The sequence below is a fragment of the Aureobasidium namibiae genome (genome assembly GCF_000721765.1).
Source record: "Aureobasidium namibiae CBS 147.97 unplaced genomic scaffold scaffold_20, whole genome shotgun sequence".
Classification (NCBI taxonomy): Eukaryota; Fungi; Ascomycota; class Dothideomycetes; order Dothideales; family Saccotheciaceae; genus Aureobasidium; species Aureobasidium namibiae.
Window position 1 is genome coordinate 71,111 of NW_013581189.1, and position 19,020 is coordinate 90,130.

The 19,020-nt window shown below is 49.0% G+C and overlaps 7 protein-coding genes across 7 annotated transcripts; 4 read left to right on the forward strand and 3 right to left on the reverse strand.

Annotated features, from left to right (window-relative positions):
- Positions 1-1,343: 1,343 nt before the first annotated feature.
- On the forward strand, positions 1,344-2,794 carry M436DRAFT_75980 (uncharacterized protein; the record flags this gene model as incomplete). Its single annotated transcript, XM_013568301.1, has 3 exons — positions 1,344-1,499; positions 1,558-1,946; positions 2,002-2,794. 3 exons carry the CDS (start codon positions 1,344-1,346, stop codon positions 2,792-2,794), a joined length of 1,338 nt encoding a protein of 445 aa, XP_013423755.1.
- A 3,366-nt stretch (positions 2,795-6,160) lies between these two features.
- On the forward strand, positions 6,161-7,741 carry M436DRAFT_67104 (Sodium/hydrogen exchanger; the record flags this gene model as incomplete). Its single annotated transcript, XM_013568257.1, has 3 exons — positions 6,161-6,201; positions 6,327-7,290; positions 7,343-7,741. 3 exons carry the CDS (start codon positions 6,161-6,163, stop codon positions 7,739-7,741), a joined length of 1,404 nt encoding a protein of 467 aa, XP_013423711.1.
- Positions 7,742-8,478: 737 nt separating this feature from the next.
- M436DRAFT_67105 (uncharacterized protein) lies at positions 8,479-9,475 on the reverse strand (the record flags this gene model as incomplete). Its single annotated transcript, XM_013568258.1, has 7 exons — positions 8,479-8,542; positions 8,685-8,905; positions 8,956-9,004; position 9,038; positions 9,163-9,167; positions 9,225-9,282; positions 9,328-9,475. 7 exons carry the CDS (start codon positions 9,473-9,475, stop codon positions 8,479-8,481), a joined length of 546 nt encoding a protein of 181 aa, XP_013423712.1.
- A 1,131-nt stretch (positions 9,476-10,606) lies between these two features.
- M436DRAFT_55717 (oxidoreductase) lies at positions 10,607-12,815 on the forward strand (the record flags this gene model as incomplete). The annotated part of the gene is made up of 6 exons (XM_013568189.1): positions 10,607-10,794; positions 10,844-11,114; positions 11,162-11,953; positions 12,008-12,281; positions 12,411-12,470; positions 12,565-12,815. 6 exons carry the CDS (start codon positions 10,607-10,609, stop codon positions 12,813-12,815), a joined length of 1,836 nt encoding a protein of 611 aa, XP_013423643.1.
- Positions 12,816-12,985: 170 nt separating this feature from the next.
- Positions 12,986-14,659, reverse strand: M436DRAFT_55603 (general substrate transporter; the record flags this gene model as incomplete). Its single annotated transcript, XM_013568169.1, has 5 exons — positions 12,986-13,128; positions 13,185-13,670; positions 13,722-14,060; positions 14,112-14,293; positions 14,343-14,659. 5 exons carry the CDS (start codon positions 14,657-14,659, stop codon positions 12,986-12,988), a joined length of 1,467 nt encoding a protein of 488 aa, XP_013423623.1.
- A 622-nt stretch (positions 14,660-15,281) lies between these two features.
- Positions 15,282-18,083, forward strand: M436DRAFT_55817 (uncharacterized protein; the record flags this gene model as incomplete). The annotated part of the gene is made up of 2 exons (XM_013568206.1): positions 15,282-15,891; positions 15,943-18,083. The coding sequence occupies 2 exons, from the start codon at positions 15,282-15,284 to the stop codon at positions 18,081-18,083; spliced, it is 2,751 nt and encodes a 916-aa protein (XP_013423660.1).
- A 62-nt stretch (positions 18,084-18,145) lies between these two features.
- M436DRAFT_56060 (uncharacterized protein) lies at positions 18,146-18,796 on the reverse strand (the record flags this gene model as incomplete). The annotated part of the gene is made up of 1 exon (XM_013568247.1): positions 18,146-18,796. One exon carries the CDS (start codon positions 18,794-18,796, stop codon positions 18,146-18,148), a length of 651 nt encoding a protein of 216 aa, XP_013423701.1.
- Between the last annotated feature and the right edge of the window lie 224 nt (positions 18,797-19,020).

Consider the following 19,020-nt stretch of genomic DNA (forward strand, 5'->3'; position numbering starts at 1 on the left):
GAGCAACCACTGTAGGAGTTCGCTTTGCCCAACAGGATTTGCAAACGAGATGAGACTTTTTTCTTTGTCGTATCTGTCAACAAGATATAGCAGCTCTGCAGTTGGTTCCAATGACAGTATGAGGTGGCCATTCATTGTTGTCGATTATGACTGGTATACGACCATTCAGATCCAGTCGTAGGAACCAAGTCTTGCTTTTGTTGATCGGTGTCAATGTCGATGAGGGCCGTGGTGAAATTGTAGTCCGTATACCGCTTTTAGCTCTTCAAGAATGACCTGAACTTTCTTGCCATTGGGAGTTGATTCTGCAATGAGTTGCATTCCCAGGCGGTGGTTAGTGATGGAATGAGATTCGAACCGATCGTCATTGGTGGTACTCTTGCATTTCTGAACATTATATGGCGTCCCCTGCAGTACATATAGTGGTGCCTAAGTCGGACGTTCCTTCCATACCTGACCTTTGCTCATTCATAGTCTGTTCAATCTCGGGTCACCGTAGCATGAGTTTCTTGGTCCTTGCAGAGGTGTGGGATTTGGTATCACTCGTACTTGTATACACGAATACGTCGCGAAGACGGAAGATGGCGAAGGCAAGAGAACAAGCGGGCGGAGGAGTGTCCCGGGTCTTTCGATAGCTCGGAAAACGCATTGAAGGATTGATCGCTGGGTATCACGTTTCCGGCCAGCGGTGTCGTCTAGCAAGTGGTACGTTCGCTTCGTTCGCTTCGTGGTGGCTCTCGAGGTCTGGGAGGGTTGCAGGAGAAGACCTGGTCCTAGATAATCATTCCCGCATTCGCAACCACTTGATGTATTCTGCCCGTAAGTGAGAAACTTTAAGCTGTTACAAAGAGCTTGGCCTAGTCTTTCCAGGAAGTGGTTTCGCATTCGACGAACCTCACTCTAAGACGAGGGCTAGTTGTGTGTTCCCATGAACTACTTCGCGAATGGATACCATTAGTATACGCGCTAAATAAGTGACTAACCTCTTAAATTTGTGATACGTAACAGCTAGTATATAATATGTCAGTTTTGAGCTCGTTTAGCTATAAAGCGCAGAGGTGGTTAGAAGGCTGAGCGTGTGATATCTGCAAGCCATCTGCAAGCCACGGCGCTGTCCACCGGGTGTGAAAACACCCTGTATGGTGTTATCAAGCTCAGACTGAGCGGTCTGCAAGCCTTTGAGTGATACACAGGCTTACCTCCAGCTCGGGAGCGGGGGTTTCTGTGGCGATTTGTGCAATCTCCGAGCATGGCAGGTTCACTTCCATACTTTGAACAGCTCTTTGCATTGCAGCCTTTGGTTCAAGTCACAGTCATACCTCCCGTAACAGACGCAACCCATAATGACAATGGATCAGCCTGTCGTTAGATTCTCGACTTGCTCAATACTTGATTGTGGAGCTCCTGGTGTGCGAGGCATGAGTTGTTCGACTTGCCAGCAGCATCTTTGCGTTCGGCATTCACGGGCGACTTTCCACAAGTGTTCGGCAATCGCGGAGGTATCTTCTACTGTGATGATGAGCAAGAGCTTGCAGCTTCCTGCTGACCATGTAGCAGCTTAGTGATCAAGAGTGGGTGAGCAGGGTCGAGAACGAAATGTCGCAGACTGTCAACCGAATCAACGTCCCAGAGTTAGAGAAGCGAGCTTCTGCGCTCAAGGGAAACATCGCGTGTTCCTTCAAGCAGAGCAGTCTCCAAGACAGGATGATGGGAAATGCCATTTACCACGCCTGGTTGACCTTCGACGACGGAGATCGATGGCTTCTGCGTACACCAATCACAAAGCTCTGCGACATTCCAGATAACATGACCGAGTACTTCATTGCAAGCGAGTACGCAACCCTCAAGTTCTTGGAGCCCACCAATGTGCCAGCCCCTAAAGTCTTTGGTTATGGGCTTGCCTCCGATAAGGACAACGTCATCGGCGTGAGCTACCTACTCATGTGGTAAACCTTTCCTTGACAACGAGCTTCTCGGAGTCGATACACAACAGCGTCGAAGTATTCTTGCACAGATTGCGGAGATCTTTGTCGAGATTTCAAAACATCCCGTCTCATTGGCAGGATCGCTGACAACCAACGATGGGCACAGCCATGTCGCAATGATGGCTAGCAACCGTTTCATTCATCTCGACCTGTTAGGACCCTTCTCCTGTGCCTCCGACTACTTCACTGCTGTGTCTGAGCGATATCTCGATCTCATCGCCGATGGACAGGTGCACGCTGAATACCCTGTAGAAGCATTTGCATTCTACTCGTTGGCTCGCGCCAAAATTCATACTTTTACCCATCCGAACACCGTGCAGAACTTCTTCCTAAAGCACGTCGACGACAAAGGTGACCATTTGCTGGTCGATGAGGACGGCAAGATCTCACGAATCAGAGACTGGCAGTTCGCGCGTTTCGTCCCTGCCATCGAAGCATTCGGTCCTTCCTACCTGACTGCCAACATGGACCGGCTCCACTCGCGCGATGCCGGTGTTACCGATCTCGATAAGAAGCTTGCAAAAGAACTACGCCAGCAAGGCGCGAATGATCTAGCTGGATACATGGACAGCAACGAAATTGCAAGGCGTTTTCACAATGGTCTGAGTGATGGTATCTCGAGAATTGAGGCCCGGGAAATGTTGGACGCTTGGCGAAAGACTTTTGGGAGTATCTTACCGTCAGATCTGGATGCTTGGATATCTCAGACCTGCGACAAAGACGCTCGATGGGAAAAGGTATCGCAACTCGGAGACGATGTTGATAGTGTGAAGTCATATGATCGTGGAGGCTTGAGATTGCTCGCTTAAATACCGGAGAGGTACATGCGTCCAAGAGGGGGCGCGAGTGGCCAATATTAAGAGTCCGTTATAGTGATAACGGAGACAGGCGCGGTTCGACAAGCATCCTCACTGGATGCAGCAAGCGTTCGCTAAAGGAAAGATAGGCTCTCTGTGCCGACTCAAGAGTTCTTCTTTGCCGACAATGACCACCTGCATTTGCCACCGCCAGCACAATATCTGAGATCATGATGTTACTGCCGACCCGACAGGGATGCTCAACCTGTCATTTGAGCAACAGGATAGAGCGCTGATGCCTGTGACCATTGGCAAGACCCACTATTCGCTGGAACTCAAGAATACGGACGGAGTACAGGATAGAGACGCATCCGGTGGATAGTGTGAGGCTTTCAAACTGCCTCTTTCGAGCTTGGTAACACCGTGGATTCGCTACTATTCTTGAATATGCAGACGCACAGATGTGCGCGCACTCTGTCAAGACCGTGGTCATTCCAGACTCTGCTATTGAGCAGCCAGTCGTGCCCGTCGATACTATCAGCGCTAGCGCTCGTTGCGCCAAGTGCACCGCGTGGGCCATGGCTGGATAACGCTTTTGCAAAAATCGTATGTTCTTGCTCGTTCTACCCTGGTTGCGTCAGAGCAAGAGACATCTAGTTCCATAACCCCTCGAGACAAACGAGGAATATGACATCCAAGAAATATGCGAACACGACATCTAAGGAACTTGCTTGCATCGACACCAAGGTCGCTCTTACGCACCAGTCTTCACCAATTGATCGAGATGCCCATAGCCTGCTAGGTGCATTGCCTTCCCTTGTTCGTGACTCAGAACACCATGGTCCGGCTCAATCTGATCTGCAGAGTCATGGCTTCTCTTCACGAGGGTATGAAGCCTTCAATCAGATCCTCATCGCTAAGGGTCTGCTGCCAACCCCCGAAGAGGATGATTGGACCCTGCTGGGTACTTACGAGTCAAATGAAGAGACTTTAGAGCCTTCTAGTACTACAACCACCTATAGCATCGATTAATGGGACTTTGTGAGTAGCTCCTCCGAGCTTGAGCAACCTGTAGATGTACAAGCAGATGCGGTCTACGGTGCATCTTCGACACCATCATTGGATTAGCTATGGTGGCATACATGGCCAAGCAATAATGAGTTCCGTCAAATTGCATACATGCGCACGCGATAGTCGGCAAGGCAAGGAACCATGTCAACTTGCCGCCTCGCGTTCCGCTTCTGATTCAGTCACTCAGATACCTATGCTTGAGGCCGCCGGTAATGATCAAAGTCTGCATCCTCAAGCTTCATTTCCCCTTCTCTGTCAAGACTCCAGGCGTTTGTCTCGCCTTCGCGGTCCAATCAGGTTCCCAGCTCTCCACGCGTATCCAGTACGACATGGCTAAAGCAGTTCGAAGCAAACCTCTATCCGCCCGGGCCCTCGTCTCAGGATGCGCATCATACTAGGCGTTGAGCTTGCATCGAGCTTTCGATCTGCTTGCAATCAGTCACATTATTTCGACGAGAATCATATTTTGTCGTTGTTCGTTTGTTGTAGGAAGTTGTGATGATGTTGAAGAGAAAGTTTTGGATTCGGAGCAGGTTTGCACTGGATACATGGTGGCTTCCACAGGATCAGCAAGACATGTGTTTCGCTTGGCATACCTTATTGCCCATACCGCCCCTGCCGTAAGATACATAACGAGACCAACAGGCGGACTCGGTGGGCATGCATAAGCACCTCAACCTGCTTGAGAGAAATGCGAACATGGTCCGATGGGATTCGTGTAGTATTCAGTGAGAGTAAAGTCTACACGCTCTGGAGATGGAGTCCTCTATATGTAGATTGGAAGATCTTTACAATGACACCATACGCGATACAAGTTCTATATCACTCCGCCAAGCTCACAGCCTGACATCTAAGTTGTGCTCCTCTACCTGGCCCTCTTTGCAAGCACTATGACCTTAAACTTTATAGCAAAGAGACTGACAGGGGTGACCACGCAATCGCAACCACTTTTGGCATTCTTGGTGCCGTACTCTGGTCACTTCAAGTAAGCTATCTCTTCCCTTAGCCACCTTCTACGCCTGTTCTAACATAGATGTTACAGTTGATTTCTCAGATCTGAAAGAACTTCCGTCGTCATTCAACCGAAGTCACTCTCTGCTACCTTCTTCCTTCCATGGGCCATCGCCGGTTTACCCCTCGGTGTCTACTATATCGTCAACAACCTCAATATCGCCATCCAAGTACAGCCAAACGTGCTTATTTTGCTCGGCTTGATCACTTGGACGCAATGTAGGCACTACGGCGACAAATGGAGCTGGGCAAAGACGTCAATCATCAGTGTGGTTCTTGCCCTGGTTTTCATCTTTCTTCCGTGCCGCTCCAAAGCTATCTCAATTCGGACTTAAGCAGGGGCAGGAAAGATTTTGTGTCTTGCCAAGTTTGTTCGACGCGCGGCGATGTCACTGCCCTCGTCGACTTGGTCGTTCTGCGCGTGGCGAAGATCCGCTTCCATCCTTGGTATTCTCGGTTTCAAAATTCATTAGAATTTGCCACTGTGTCTTCGAAGTCAATGAACGTGGATTTCATCGTGTTCTGAAAGATTCATACGAATAACACCACAACCGCCTGTTATACTTAGCTATAAATTTGCGCACTAACATAATCCATCTACATGTACTAACCTAACTAGTTATATATAGTATAAACATAATGTATAGGCTGTAATCATAGGTTTAATAGCTAAAATTTCGATACTAGAAATTTATACATTATACTAGCCACTGTTTAACAACCACTTATTGTATAAGCCTATAACTTTAGATACTAATAACAGGCAGCTAGTTCTATTGTTCCATATGAGCAGCATCTTATATAGATAGTTATCATAGAAGTTATTAGCTGTTTTGTACTTCGCAAGATTTAAGCTTTGATTTTTGATTTAATCTTTTTTTACAGGATAAATAAATGGCAAATCTTTCGACAAAACGCATTTTGTTTTCAATATCTAGACGCTATTATTGCGCAGCATATATAGATTTACAAATAACTATCTCCATATAGTCTAACAGCATATATCGTTAGCTATGAGCCTATCTACTATATAATTATATAAGCCACTAGTTGTTGCGCAAAACCATGAAGAACGTCGAATTTTATGAAGTTTTGCGACTTTCAATTGATTCAAAACTTCGGGTGGCGAATTCTAATGAATTTCGAAACCAAGAATAGTCTTGGTAGTCTTGGCAGTGCTTGGGCTTTTCCGCTGTGAATCGTTGGACCTATATTACATCACAACGTCCTCATTGTTATTTACTGATCCTCAGTCTTTGAAAGGTCATACGTCTCACGCCTCCCCACTCAAACAACATGGCTGGATCGTTCCTCGCCTACGAAGAGCCTTCTAGCAAGTATCTCATTCGCAACATCACATGCCATGATCGCTGATCCGCTCAACAGTCGTCCTGATCCTGGTCCTGATATCCTTCTTCTTCTTCCTGTCTCTTGCAGAATGGTTGTCGTCGATAATTTTTAGGGCCGGCATCATTGGACCTATAATCGTGGGAATAAGTTACGGCATGCCTCTGGCCGACATACTCCTCGAAGTCTGGCAAGAGACATTTCTGGCCATTGGGTACATAGGTCTGATCCTCATCATCTTTGAGGGCGGTCTCACCTCGCGTATGGATCTGCTCAAACAAAACTTTGTACTGAGTATGCTTGCTGCAACCACTGGTGTCCTCGTTCCTATTGGCTTGTCGTACCTGCTTCTCTTTCTTGGATTCGGCTATGGCGCTGTCGAAACATTCATCATTGGTGCTGCCCTGTCGACTACTAGCCTCGGAACCACTTTCGCAGTCATAGGTGGCGCAAGCAAAGACATCGATCTGTCGCAGACCAGAGTAGGTACTGTTCTGGTCAGTGCAGCAGTCATCGATGATGTATCCGGTCTGGTCATGTCAAGCGTCATACATGATCTCGGATCTATATCTGGGGGCGCAGACGTCAACTTGGGGTGGCTCATCGGCAGACCGATACTCGCGTCTGTCTTGATGGCTGCATTGACGCCTCTACTCTGCAAGTACTGCTTTGCGCCCTTGTTCCGGCGATACATCGAACATCATTTCGCACGATTCGATCACTTGTCCAATGTCGTCCTCATGGTGTTGGTTCTCTGCGCTTTCATCTCGATAGCCGCTTTCGCGGGCACAAGCGTGCTGTTCGGGGCTTTTCTAGCTGGCTCTTTTCTCACGTATCTGCCTTCAAAACACCCCGAAGGTCCTTTCGTGGTTTACTCGCGAGAACACGGCGAGCAGAACGAAGACAAGAGCCCTACTTTTGTTCACACATTTGAAAAGTACTTTTCGGATGTGCAAAAGTATCTCATGGAGCCTCTGTTCTTTGCCAGTATTGGCTTTGCTATCCCCTTCGTCGACCTTTGGACTGGCTCAGCCATCTGGCATGGAGTCGTGTATACACTCTTGATGCTTCTTGCAAAGGTAATTCCGTTCAAAGTCGCTGTGTGTTTGCAATTGCTGAGTTGACTTGTAGGTGGTAGTCGGCATATGGGTCCCTGTGTGGGATATTGCTACCGGGCCCTCCAAGGGTCACCCATCGAAGCCATCGCTGTCGCAGTCACTTCCATCCGCCGGTCTGCTCGGCTTCGCAATGGTTGCTCGTGGCGAGATTGGTCTGCTCATCGTCGAGATTGGGTACAACTCTACTCCCTATGTGAGCGATGCCGGCTTTTACACTGCTGTTTGGGCCATCTTACTCAATACAGTCATCGGCCCGATGGTCGTTGGCTTACTAATCAAGTTCAGAGGCAAATCTATTGGTGAGGGTGCTTGGGGCATCCAGAACAGCGATGAAAGTGAGGCCCAGGAAAAATCAGAAGCAAGCTCTCGGGATCAAGCTCTAGAGGAAGGTCTGGAGGGTTCTGCGCAATGACAATGATGAGTATGCAATAGTCATGTCCGTGGTAACTAATGATCAAGACTTGAACTTAGGGCTGGTATTGGTATGCGAGATGGTTAGAACACTTAGGCGTCGGGATCGCATCGTCAGACATGACGCATATGGACTGAAGTTGCACGTAAAGCCTAACAGATCGAGACAACTTGTTGCTCACCAGACTATGAGTTATCGCCAGGATTCCCTTATCTCAGGCGTCTTCGTCGGAGGAAAACAATGATGGCATATCACTTCCGAGATCAAGACAACAAATCGAGTGCTTGTGGCAGGTTGTCTTGCGCCTTTCTATCTATCCTTAGACTACGGTTTGTCTTGCTGTCATCGCAGAAACAGGACATGCAGGATAGCTGCTGACAGGCTGTGATGCTCAAAACATGAATGTGTGATGGATTCTATGTCTCGAGCACTTTGTCAGGCATATGGACCGCTCCTGACCAGATTTAGCCGGCTTCTCAACAAGAACGGTGACAGACTCGATAAATGGTTTTCTGATACATTATTAATGCAAGAACAGCTTGTCCTCGAATTTAGAGCCCTTCAACTGTTCATTCGTGATCTCCTGCAAAAGATTGTCTTTGTAATCCTCCAAGCCCAGATCGATAAATCCTCTCGCCGCCCATTTTCTGGACGACAAGAAAAGGGTATGTCCATTGACACTCTTATCTGCAACAACCCTCAGCAGACACTCTCCAGTATCCTCCAACGTCGCAAATTCAACTCCCAAAGCTCTTGACGTGATCAAATGCTTCCTTGGAAAGAATCTTGGTCCCCACATACCTATTTTGATCTTAGTACACTGTGATGCAAAGGGTTTGCAGACCGAACGAGACACACTTACTAAGGCGCTATGACATTGACACGACGGCCATAATGGTGAGTAGTCCTTCGCAACGAGTGCAAGATCCCTCTCATTCCATACTTTGTCGCCTGATACTGCGGCGAGCGTGGACAGTCCAAGAACGCAGCACCACTGCCGATGAGGATCAGACAAGTGTCTTCTTGCTGCTTTGTCTCAGTCTTACCATTCTGACTGATAAAATAGTGCGTGGCGAGCTTCGACGTGTACAGCACGCCCTTGAGATTTACGTCCACTACTTTGAGATCTGGCTCCCGAGGTCCGGAAGCGTCGTAGGAGAAGACCTAGTCTTGACTTATCATTCCCGTATTTGTAACCATATAATGTATCTTACCCGTAGGTGAGAAGTCTTTAGCTGTTTCAAAGAGCTTGACCTAGTCTTTCTAGGAAGTGGTATCGCATTCGACGAATTTTACTCTACGACAAGGGTTAGTTATTAGTTCCTATATAGATCAATTCGCATATAGGCAGATCGCTCGCCTTGTCAATTCTTTCTCTAGTTTGCAACCCCCTTTAGTGTCTAGATTGGCGATGCACGCACTGACTCTATAGTATGTGTTAAGTTCTGTCGAGCCAAGATGGATTTAAAGACGATACGCATACCTCGATCTGACAAGCGCGCGCACATACCGCTCCCCGATACCGTTTGCACCTTGAGAAGCTCTCTGTCAGAGTAGTGTGAATGTCTCATGGTTGCTCAACATACCACCAGTGACGATTGCAGTCTTGCCTTGCAATCCGGACCTGTCGAAATCGACGTCGCAGGAGATCGGCCCGTTATACTTGTAAAGAGGCATTTGGACCGAGTATAACAATTCAATCACGTTTGCAAGATTTGGCCTTGGTTGAGTCATAGTGGTCGTTGACCTGACTGTGATATGCTTTCGGCCGACAAATACACGACAGCCGTCGGCCGATCTGACGTCATGTTATCCGATAGAAGACTGTGGAAGAAGGGAGATCTCACCTGCCTTCATCAAGGCTGTGAGTATGTTTATTTGGATGGCATCCTCGAAGCTGGTCACATCGAAGCGTTCACTACATTGCTCTTGATGTGCTCAAGTGCGAGACTTGACGACTTTTGAATCCCAGCTACCGCCGAGATTGTCTTGCAGGGGACACCATCAACTACTGAGACTTGCTCCGTGGGACCCCTTGGCGATCTATAAAACGAAGTTTCCCCGGTGACACTCGGCCTTAGTTCGAACACATCGTGAAAGCCACCACTCAACTCAACCACGCCATTTTGCCGGTCTCCAACTGCGGCAGCATCAATAACGTGCCAACACTCTTGTCGGATGTCTTGCCTTTGCTCGAAAAGTTGAAGATCTTCGCCAGGTTTGGGCACGTGTGCTCTCTGAAGTCCCAAGTCATCTGAGAGGTCATCAGGATGACCATCGTTGATAAGAACTCCGAAGGGTATGGAAAAGGGACTTTCGATCAGTGCATTAAATAGCAAAATGTATCCCAAGTCACGCGCTCATTGAAGTGATAGAGATAGAGGCATTCAATAGATGTATTGACCTTCCTTGAGAAGTAACGATAACGCTTCGGCGTGCCAAGGCTGAGCCGCGGTCGATTTTCCGGCGCTAGAGGTCCTCGTCTTCTTTTTACGCTCACAAGAGAGACTTCGTGCCATGTATATCTCTGGGCGCTGTGCTATCGTATCGAACTTCTAATAACATGTGGGTCTGTGAATTGAGCACTTTGTCACCTTTGTAGTCGATATACCGAATTCTCACGGCTTTATACACCACCTTGATGACAAGCCTTCTCCACACTTCATCCTTGCAACACTATACAGGCTGACGAGCTCTGAACGTCATGACATTTCTACATTGAAGATCTGCAACCATGACAACAATGATGGACGGTGTCGGTAAATCACACCCGAGTGTCAAGGCTGAGTACAAGAGCAACACTTTCCTTCTTGTGTCAAGCTTTTCACGTTCCTTGGTTCCTATCCATTTTCACGCCTTGCAAATATGGTTCTTGGTTATTTTGAAGAAGAAAAAGTGTATGACTTTATTGTCGTCGGAGGTTCGTACAATGCAATACCTAGTGGAAAGGCATACGCTGAGAAACACACAGGTGGAACGGCAGGAAACTGTGTCGCAGGTCGTCTGGCAGAAAACCCTAATCTCTCTATCCTCGTCGTTGAGGCTGGCACCGAGTTTGTTCTTCATCCCGCACACTACACCCTCAATTACTAAGTGCTGTAGCAATCCTCTCAAGGAAGAGAAGATCTCGACTCCAGCTCTTGCATTCCAACTTGTCGAAAGCGAATACGACTGGCAGTACCCCATCACTTTCTGGGACAGAGGTGGAGAAAAGAGACATGAAGCCAAGAATACAAGAGGCAAAGTCTTGGGTGGGAGCAGTTGTTTGAATTACTATACCTGGTTACGTGGTAGTCGCCCAACTTATGATGAGTGGGTCAAGTATGGAGGTAACGAGTGGAGCTGGGATAAGTGCTTTCCCTACTTCCAAAAGGTGTGTTTTGGGACTTGTTGTACGCACGATCGTGCTGACATGAATAGCCTGGCACTATGCACGACAAGAATCAAATCTTGGATCATGACCCTGCTCATGTCGCTGCGGATGGACCCCTTACGATAAACCCTGCCGTTCCCATTCCGCTTGCCGAGAAACTGCAAGAAGCGTGGAAGTCTCAAGGCCATCGGCTCAACGACGACATATACAACGGTACTGTCGATGGTCTCGCCCACGTGTGCCACACTATCGACTCCGGGCATCGCGTGCCCTCGACGGTCTTCCTCGACGGCCACAAGAACATCACCGTCAAGCCTCGCACAATGGTGCACCGTCTATTGTTCAGCGGCGAAACCTGCGTGGGCGTTCAAACCCACGCAACGAACAAAAAGCAATCCTACTATGCACGCCACGAAGTCATCGTCTGCGGCGGTGTCTTTGAGAGTCCTAAACTGCTTATGCTGAGCGGTATTGGTCCATCTGGTGCCGACTCCATGACAGACTTGACCGCGATTTCTTCTGGCATCGGTCACAGTATTAACTCTCCGCATGTTGGGCAAAACATCCAGGATCACCCCGTCGCACCTCACGCCTTCAAGCTTAAGGATGGCCATAGTCTTGATGAGGTGCTCCGACCAGGTGTCAAGAACCTCGAAGCAAAAGCTGAGTACAAAGTCGCCAAAAAAGGTCCTTTGGCATCGAGTCTGTTAGAAATGAGCGGGTTCGCCAGAGTCGACGACAAATTCAAGAAATGCAAAGAGTGGAGAGAAGAAGAGGAACAGAGAGGTCATGATCCCCTAGGTCCTCAAGGACAACCGCATTTCGAGTTTGACTTTTTGGTTTGTTTTTCACATGACCTGTTGTACTGTCGCAAGAGCTAATCTTCGAGACAGCCGTGCTTTGCTTCGCCTTTTTTCCCTCATGTTCCTGAACCAATTGAGGGAAGTTACATGACTATTGTCGTGTCTCTGCTTCGCCCTCTTTCTCGCGGCTGGTTAACGCTCAGATCAGCAGATGCTCTCGACTTCCCAATGATCAACATGAATTACCTCGATCATCCTCTAGATGCAGTTGCTCTACGCGAAGGCGTCCGTTTCGTGGACGAAATTGTGCTTAGGGGTGATGGCTTGAAGGACATCATAACTGGTGAGTATCCCGAAGGCCACGGTGGAGTTGTCAAAGGCGAGTCCAAAGCAGAGGGAACCAGTGATGGCGTCTATGGCGCAAAGAAAGGTCAAAGAGATGAAGACAAGAGCGTCGAGGGTGACCCCAAGCATATGTTGGGTTTGGATAAAGTACGCGAAAGCGACGAGGGCATGGCTGAGTGGTTGAAGGGACGCGTGACCAGTGGATATCGTAAGTTTTCCCTCTTTCCTTCATCTAATTCACTACTCCTTACCTTTTTGCCCAACCTCTACTCCTCGATGGCTCTTCACTAACCATCTCACAGATCCCTGCGGTTCCTGCAGAATGGGTTCAACCATCGACGAAGGTGTTGTCAATGGTCGCTTGCAAGTCCACGGTGTACGCAACTTGAGGGTAATCGACGCCAGTGTCTTCCCGATCATACCTGATGCACGCATCCAAAATCCCGTCTATATGGTTGCTGAGAAGGGAGCAGATATGATCAAAGCGGATCATCCAGCTTTGTATCAACAAAAGGAAAGCTTGGTGGAGAGGGTCAAGGGGCTTGTTGTTTGAAAGTTGTACAATTGAGTTAGATAATCCAAAAGACATCCACAGAGATGATAGCAAACAATGTTAGATTGGCTTGTGGGTACATTGACTATCTATCCTTGCGAAACTGAATCGAGAGTCAAGTATAGCAGATCACAAGAAAAGCTGGTGTTGTACGTCTGACAGCTGGAAGCCTACACCCTGAAAACTTCCTCATGCATCGAGATGTTGTTCTTCTCCATAGCGATGGCAGCTCCCTTAGGATCCTCGAGAGCATGAGGTACCAATTGATCACCAAACAGCTCGTCCATCTGCTCCAGGGTCTTGCCCTTGGTTTCTGCAGAAGCTCAGTTAGCAAGTGTCTCTCACTTCCTGGATGGCCATACAACGTACCAGGGTAGAAGAAGATGTAGCAAAGCATAGCAATCATGTTAAACACAAAGAAGACATAGAAGTAGCGAAATCCAATCGACTTCAGTGCCTGGGGACTGAACTGAGCGAAGATGAGGTTGAGTACCCAGTTCGTGAACGTCGTAGTCGCATTGCCGAAAGCGCGAACCTCAACGGGGAAGATTTCAGCAGGATATACCCAAGAGATGATGCCAAGGGGAGTGTAGAACAGTGAGAAGACAAAGTTCATGGCGACCATGGCGCGAAGCATGTTTCCGTTGCTGGGGTCGAGGGTCTGGGACATAGCGGCGTTGCAGACGAGAGCGGCTCCAAGGCCGGCGGCCGAGATAATGAGGGGCTTGACACGGCCGAAGCGTTCGAGTGCCCAAAGGCCGATGGTGCAGTAGACGATGGAGAGCGATCCGCTGATACCAATGATCATGAGCGAGGTTGAGTTATCGATTCCGAGGATCTTATAAATCTCAGGACCTGAGAAGCATCAGTGAACTATCTTAAGTGCAGAACCTCAGATGAACATACCATAGTAGTTGATGACGTTGATTCCACTGAGAGGACCGAAGGCTTGTACACCACATCCAAGCAGGAGACGCTTACGCCAGCTGGGTTTGGTAAAGATCTTGCTGATGGAGGTCGAGTTGTTGAGGCGGTCGGCTTCGATGACATCCCTGATCTCGCGGAACTCAAGCTCGATGCGTTGGTCGGTCTCAGCAGTTCCATCGTGGTGTAGCTTCTGAAGAACAGTTCTGGCTTCGTCCCAGCGATCTTTCTCGCAAAGCCATCGGGGACTTTCTTGCAGGAACCAGATACCGCAGACCAAGATGACAGCGGGAATGCACTGGAATGCTAGAGGAAAGCGCCCTGTTTTGAATGTCAGACTGGTTTGTAGACTCATCATCGACTGTCGCTTACAAGAGAAGGGTCCTTTGACATGCTGGCATCCATAGCCAATCCATTGAGCAGCGAAGAAGCCCCAAGACAAGAACCACTGGAGGGCACCCGAGAGAGCACCTCTGTACCTAGACTCGGAAATCTCGGCGGCATACATGGGGATAGTCGAGGTGAGCATACCAACAGCAGCGCCTGCGATGAATCTGTCATTGATCAGTATCAAGCCAGCCTTGCTGTTATGGAGTAATTCACCTTCCAACCATCAGCATAGCCATATTAACGGCCGCAGCCTGCAGAACACAGCCAATCAAGGACACGATCGAACCTGCAGCGATAGTCCTCTTGCGACCGAGGCGGTCGGCGATGACCATGTTGATGATCGTACCCAAAACAGCTCCACCTTGGAAGGTCGAGACGATACCACCGGTGACTGTGCTGTTGGGGTTGTCGAAGTACTCGATAAACTGAGGGAAGGAGATTACTCCTCCGATGATACCAGAATCATAACCAAACAAGAAGCCTCCGATAGCGAGGAAGGCACTCGACAAGATGACTGTTGCTTTTCCCATGGTTGCTGGTAGGGCTAGGCAAATGCGAGGGAACTGACTGATCTTCTAGACCTGAGGAAGGATCTACACGGTCTTATATACACCCTGCATGGCCTATCGCTCCCTGTTCCCCACACGATAATCTGGAGTATGTGCCGTGGGGATCTTTGCGACTAGGCGGGGAGAGCGTTGAGAGACCACCAAGACTTCCAGGGCAGATGTTGATCATGGGGCACCCAGATTTTCGGACGATTTACGCGCTGATGAATTGTAACTCGCGGCTCGAAGTCTTTGCCCTAGTCGTACATAGCTAAAACGAGACAAGTCTGGACGCGTTGTTGAATTCAAAGTTTTGAGAGAGGCGGGGTGCCCTAAAAGCACATCCGAAAATGGTAATGGCGTCGGTCCATCTCATGCGAAGTTTGAGACTAACCTTCAATTCGCTATATCTCGAGCGAGATGAGGCCCGCAAGTGCCACTGTCGGTATGTCTTTGGCCCGGATCAGCCGACTCCAGACTTCCTCGCTAGACCTTAACATCTGGAGCATGGAGTACAGTAAAGAAAGACACCTTCCCATTCGCCACATTTTTGTTATCCTTCCACGGCAGTTTTCTTGAAGTTCGGCAATCAATGTCGGCCACAATGCGAGTCTTGAACTGCGGCATTCACGGTTTCCACGAAACTCTCGGTCTTGATGTCGATGAGGTTCGAGTCTTCTGGACACTAGAGGCTGACAAGTATGCTGTGCAAGCCGCATATCGTGTTGTTGTCTCAACATCCGAAGAAGATGTAGCTGCTGAACCGGCTTCCAACATCGATTTTGCCTTCGATACTGGCAGGATCTCAACGGACGAACAGCGGAACATTCTCTGTAAGCCAGGCGGCGGGTTTCGATCAACATGCAACTACTACTGGCGGGTGACAGTGTGGGATGGAGATGGTGTCGCTACTCATTCTGAAGTTCAGACCTTCTTTACTGCCTACCCACGGTCTCAGCTGCTGCCACCGTACTCCATGAACCAGAAGTATATGCCACACTCCAGTCTCATCTTTCGCACGTGGTTTGAAGACATTGAAAACAAGTGGAAGGCTGTCTGGATCGGAGATGGTGGTGACAAGCCATTGTACATCCGTAAAGGCTTCAATTTGGCCCGCAAGCCATTCAAGGCCATAGCTCTTGCGTCTGGTCTGGGTCACTTCGACCTTCATGTGAACGGCGAACCTGCATCTGACCATGTAATCGATCCTGGTTGTAAGTAAGAAGCCGCTCCAATTCACTACGTTGTGCTCACCATGCTTACAGGGTCTAACTACCACCGCACCGTCCAATATGTCGGCTACGATCTGACAACACACCTTGATGCCGGGAAGAACGTCCTCGCAGCACATCTAGGTAACGGATTCTACGCTGGTAGCGGTACTGAGGAAGATCGCTTCTTCTGGCCAATGTATGAAGACAATACATATGTACGGTATGGCAATGAGCTCTGCTTCTTCGCCGAACTCCACTTGTTCTACGAAGATGGCACTCATGATATCATCCACACCGATCCTTCGTGGAAAGTCCGCAAGAGTGCAACTACACTTGCAAACATCTATGCTTCCGAGACTCACGACAAGCGCCTGTTACCTTGTGGCTGGACTTCTCCAGGGTTCAATGAGGCCGACTGGAGTCCTGCGAAGCCTTTGACTGGACCTCGAGGGTTGCTTCGTTACCAGAGTCAGCCGCCTGTTGTACTGCATGACAAGCTTGAGCCAGTTTCCACCACGAGCCCACGTCCGGGCGTTGTCTGCTTTGACCTTGGACAAAATGCTTCGATTATGCTCCATCTCTCCGTCGAAGGACCAGCCGGCTCAAAGATCATGATTCGCTATTCCGAAACAGCAAATGCAGATGGTACTGTGCTGATGCCTGACCCTTTGTTCAAGGACTTCGAAACAAAGGTGTTCTCGAAGATCTACTTGGCTGGCACAGGTGCGCCTGAAGATTGGCGGCCCGACTTCTCGTTCACCGCTGCTCGATACATCCAGATCGAAGGTGTTGCAACAGAAGAAGGGAATGGACTACCCGTCGTTCGTTCTCTCTTTGGTAGACACATTTCATCCGCCTCTCAGCGTGTGGGCTCGATGAAGACAGACAAAGACGACGTCAACGCCTTGATCAAAGCTTCACATTGGTCGTTATCGAGCAACATCTACAGTTACCACACCGACTGTCCTCAGATCGAGAAATTCGGATGGCTCGAAGTAACACATCTCCTTGCTCCTGCCTCACAATACGTGTTCGACATGGAAGCACTCTACACAAAGATCATCTACGATATGATCGATGCTCAAGAGCCAAGCGGTTTGGTTCCTACCATGGCGCCCGAGATCAGATACATGTGCGGCCCTCTCCACGACACAATCAGTTGGGGTGGAGCATTGTGCTTGCTGCCTGAACTGCTTTTCAAGTACTATGGCTCTACATGGGTGATACCGCAAGTCTACCCTGCCGCTGTGCGATACATGGATTACATCAAAACGAAGGAACGTCTCGGAGGTCTTATCGAACACGGTCTAGGTGACTGGGGTCGAGATATCGCTTGGGGTAACCTGCAAGCCAACATTGAAACTGCGTACTACTACAAATGTCTCCAGAACACTGCAATGATGGCCAGACATCTGGGACTGTCCGAAGAAACTGCCAAATACGAGAGCTGGGCAGCCCGTGTACTCGGCGTCTACAACAAGGAACTTCTCATCACAGACGACGAGTCTTCACCTTACGCCTACTACACCTCTCGCGACAACATCGGGCAAAGAGATTGTCAAGCCGTCGCTCAAGCCTATGCGCTACAATTCGACATGGTGCCCACCGAACACATATCCTCAGTCCAAAACGCCTTCCTCGCCAGCGTCAGCGACAACCGCATCCGCTCCGGCGAACTCGGCCTCAAATGCATCTTCGAAACCCTCATCGACCTACAACGCCCAGACATCGTGTTAGCGATGGCCAGACAGGAAGAACATCCCAGTTACATGCGTTTCCTGCGTCAGGGCGAAACCACATTCCTTGAGTTCTGGCAGGACGAGTGTAGATCTAAAAGTCATGATTTATTCTGTACGATTCATGAGTGGTTCTATGCTGGAGTGCTTGGTATAAAACCAAAGGGGAACGCATATAAGACTTTTAGCATTGAGCCGCCGTATGGTTCCGAGTTCAAGAATGTGGAGGGGCATGTTGATTGTCCCTACGGCAGGATCGAGGTCAAGTTCAGTCAGACTGCTGAGAAGGTGGCTTTGGGAGTGACTGTTCCGGTCGGAACGCGGGCTTCAGTCAGAATTCCCCATAGCTCCAGCACCTCGATCAAGTTGTCGCGGAGTGGCGAGACTATGACACCAGAGAAGGATGGGCAGTATGTGGTGTTGAGAAACGGCAGTTACTCTATCGAGTTCGAATAGAGTATTCAAAAGCTATGCAGATCTCAATCGGAAGAACACGTTTCGAGTCACTACACCGTGTCTTATGGATTTAAGAAGGTTTTGGTGGGCTCTTCGTCGCTGTTTGATTCGCTCCCGTCCTGGATATGAAGTGCTTCGGCAGCATTCGCCATCTCCTCCAATCCTGTCGCCTTCGCATCAGTCCCAAGAACTTCCTGCTGCCAGATCATCTCGTGAAGATCACGATTGAGACGAACATCTTTTCGACCTTCGTCAATCTGTCGTCGAATCCAAACTCGCTCCAGCGGCTGTGTCAGATGGGTAACAAAACCAACCAGTCGCGTAAATCCGTTTCGCCGAGTCAGATACGTTGTAGTCAATTGCTCCAGAGTTGCACCACCGTCTTTCGATTCCAAAATGCGTGTTCGGATCTCAATACAGTGCTCCCTGATTATACGATCCAATATGCGATAGAAGTCTCCCGGGTTGAGGCCTTTTTGCCCGGACATGGTAGCAATGCAGAAATCGTGGATCGCTGTATAAATGTCCAAGTAACTAGCACGGTCGAGAGTTGAAAGCTTGTCCTCTTGTTGGTCTGCTCTCGCGATTTCATAGATGCTAGTCAAACGAGTTTGAATCCACGCCAAGGTCGCAGCCGGGTTTGAGGTTGTCTCCTGGCGATTCGGAGGTTTTGAAGTCAGCAGGAGATACGGGGACGATCGAGACTCAGACATTCTCGCAGATATGAGGTTTTCTTCTGCACAGTTGCGCGGAATGATGTCGTAATATATGTGCAAAGGGTCAAGAGTCACAAGCGCCAGGCAGCAGCAGCGAGATGACATCATAAAGACACAGTGCTTGGGACAGATGAATAGCAGTTACTCCATCAACTTCTCCTAGTGAATTGGATCTTCAAATATGTTAACAATCTTCTTGTTTGTCCCCAATCTTCCATCCC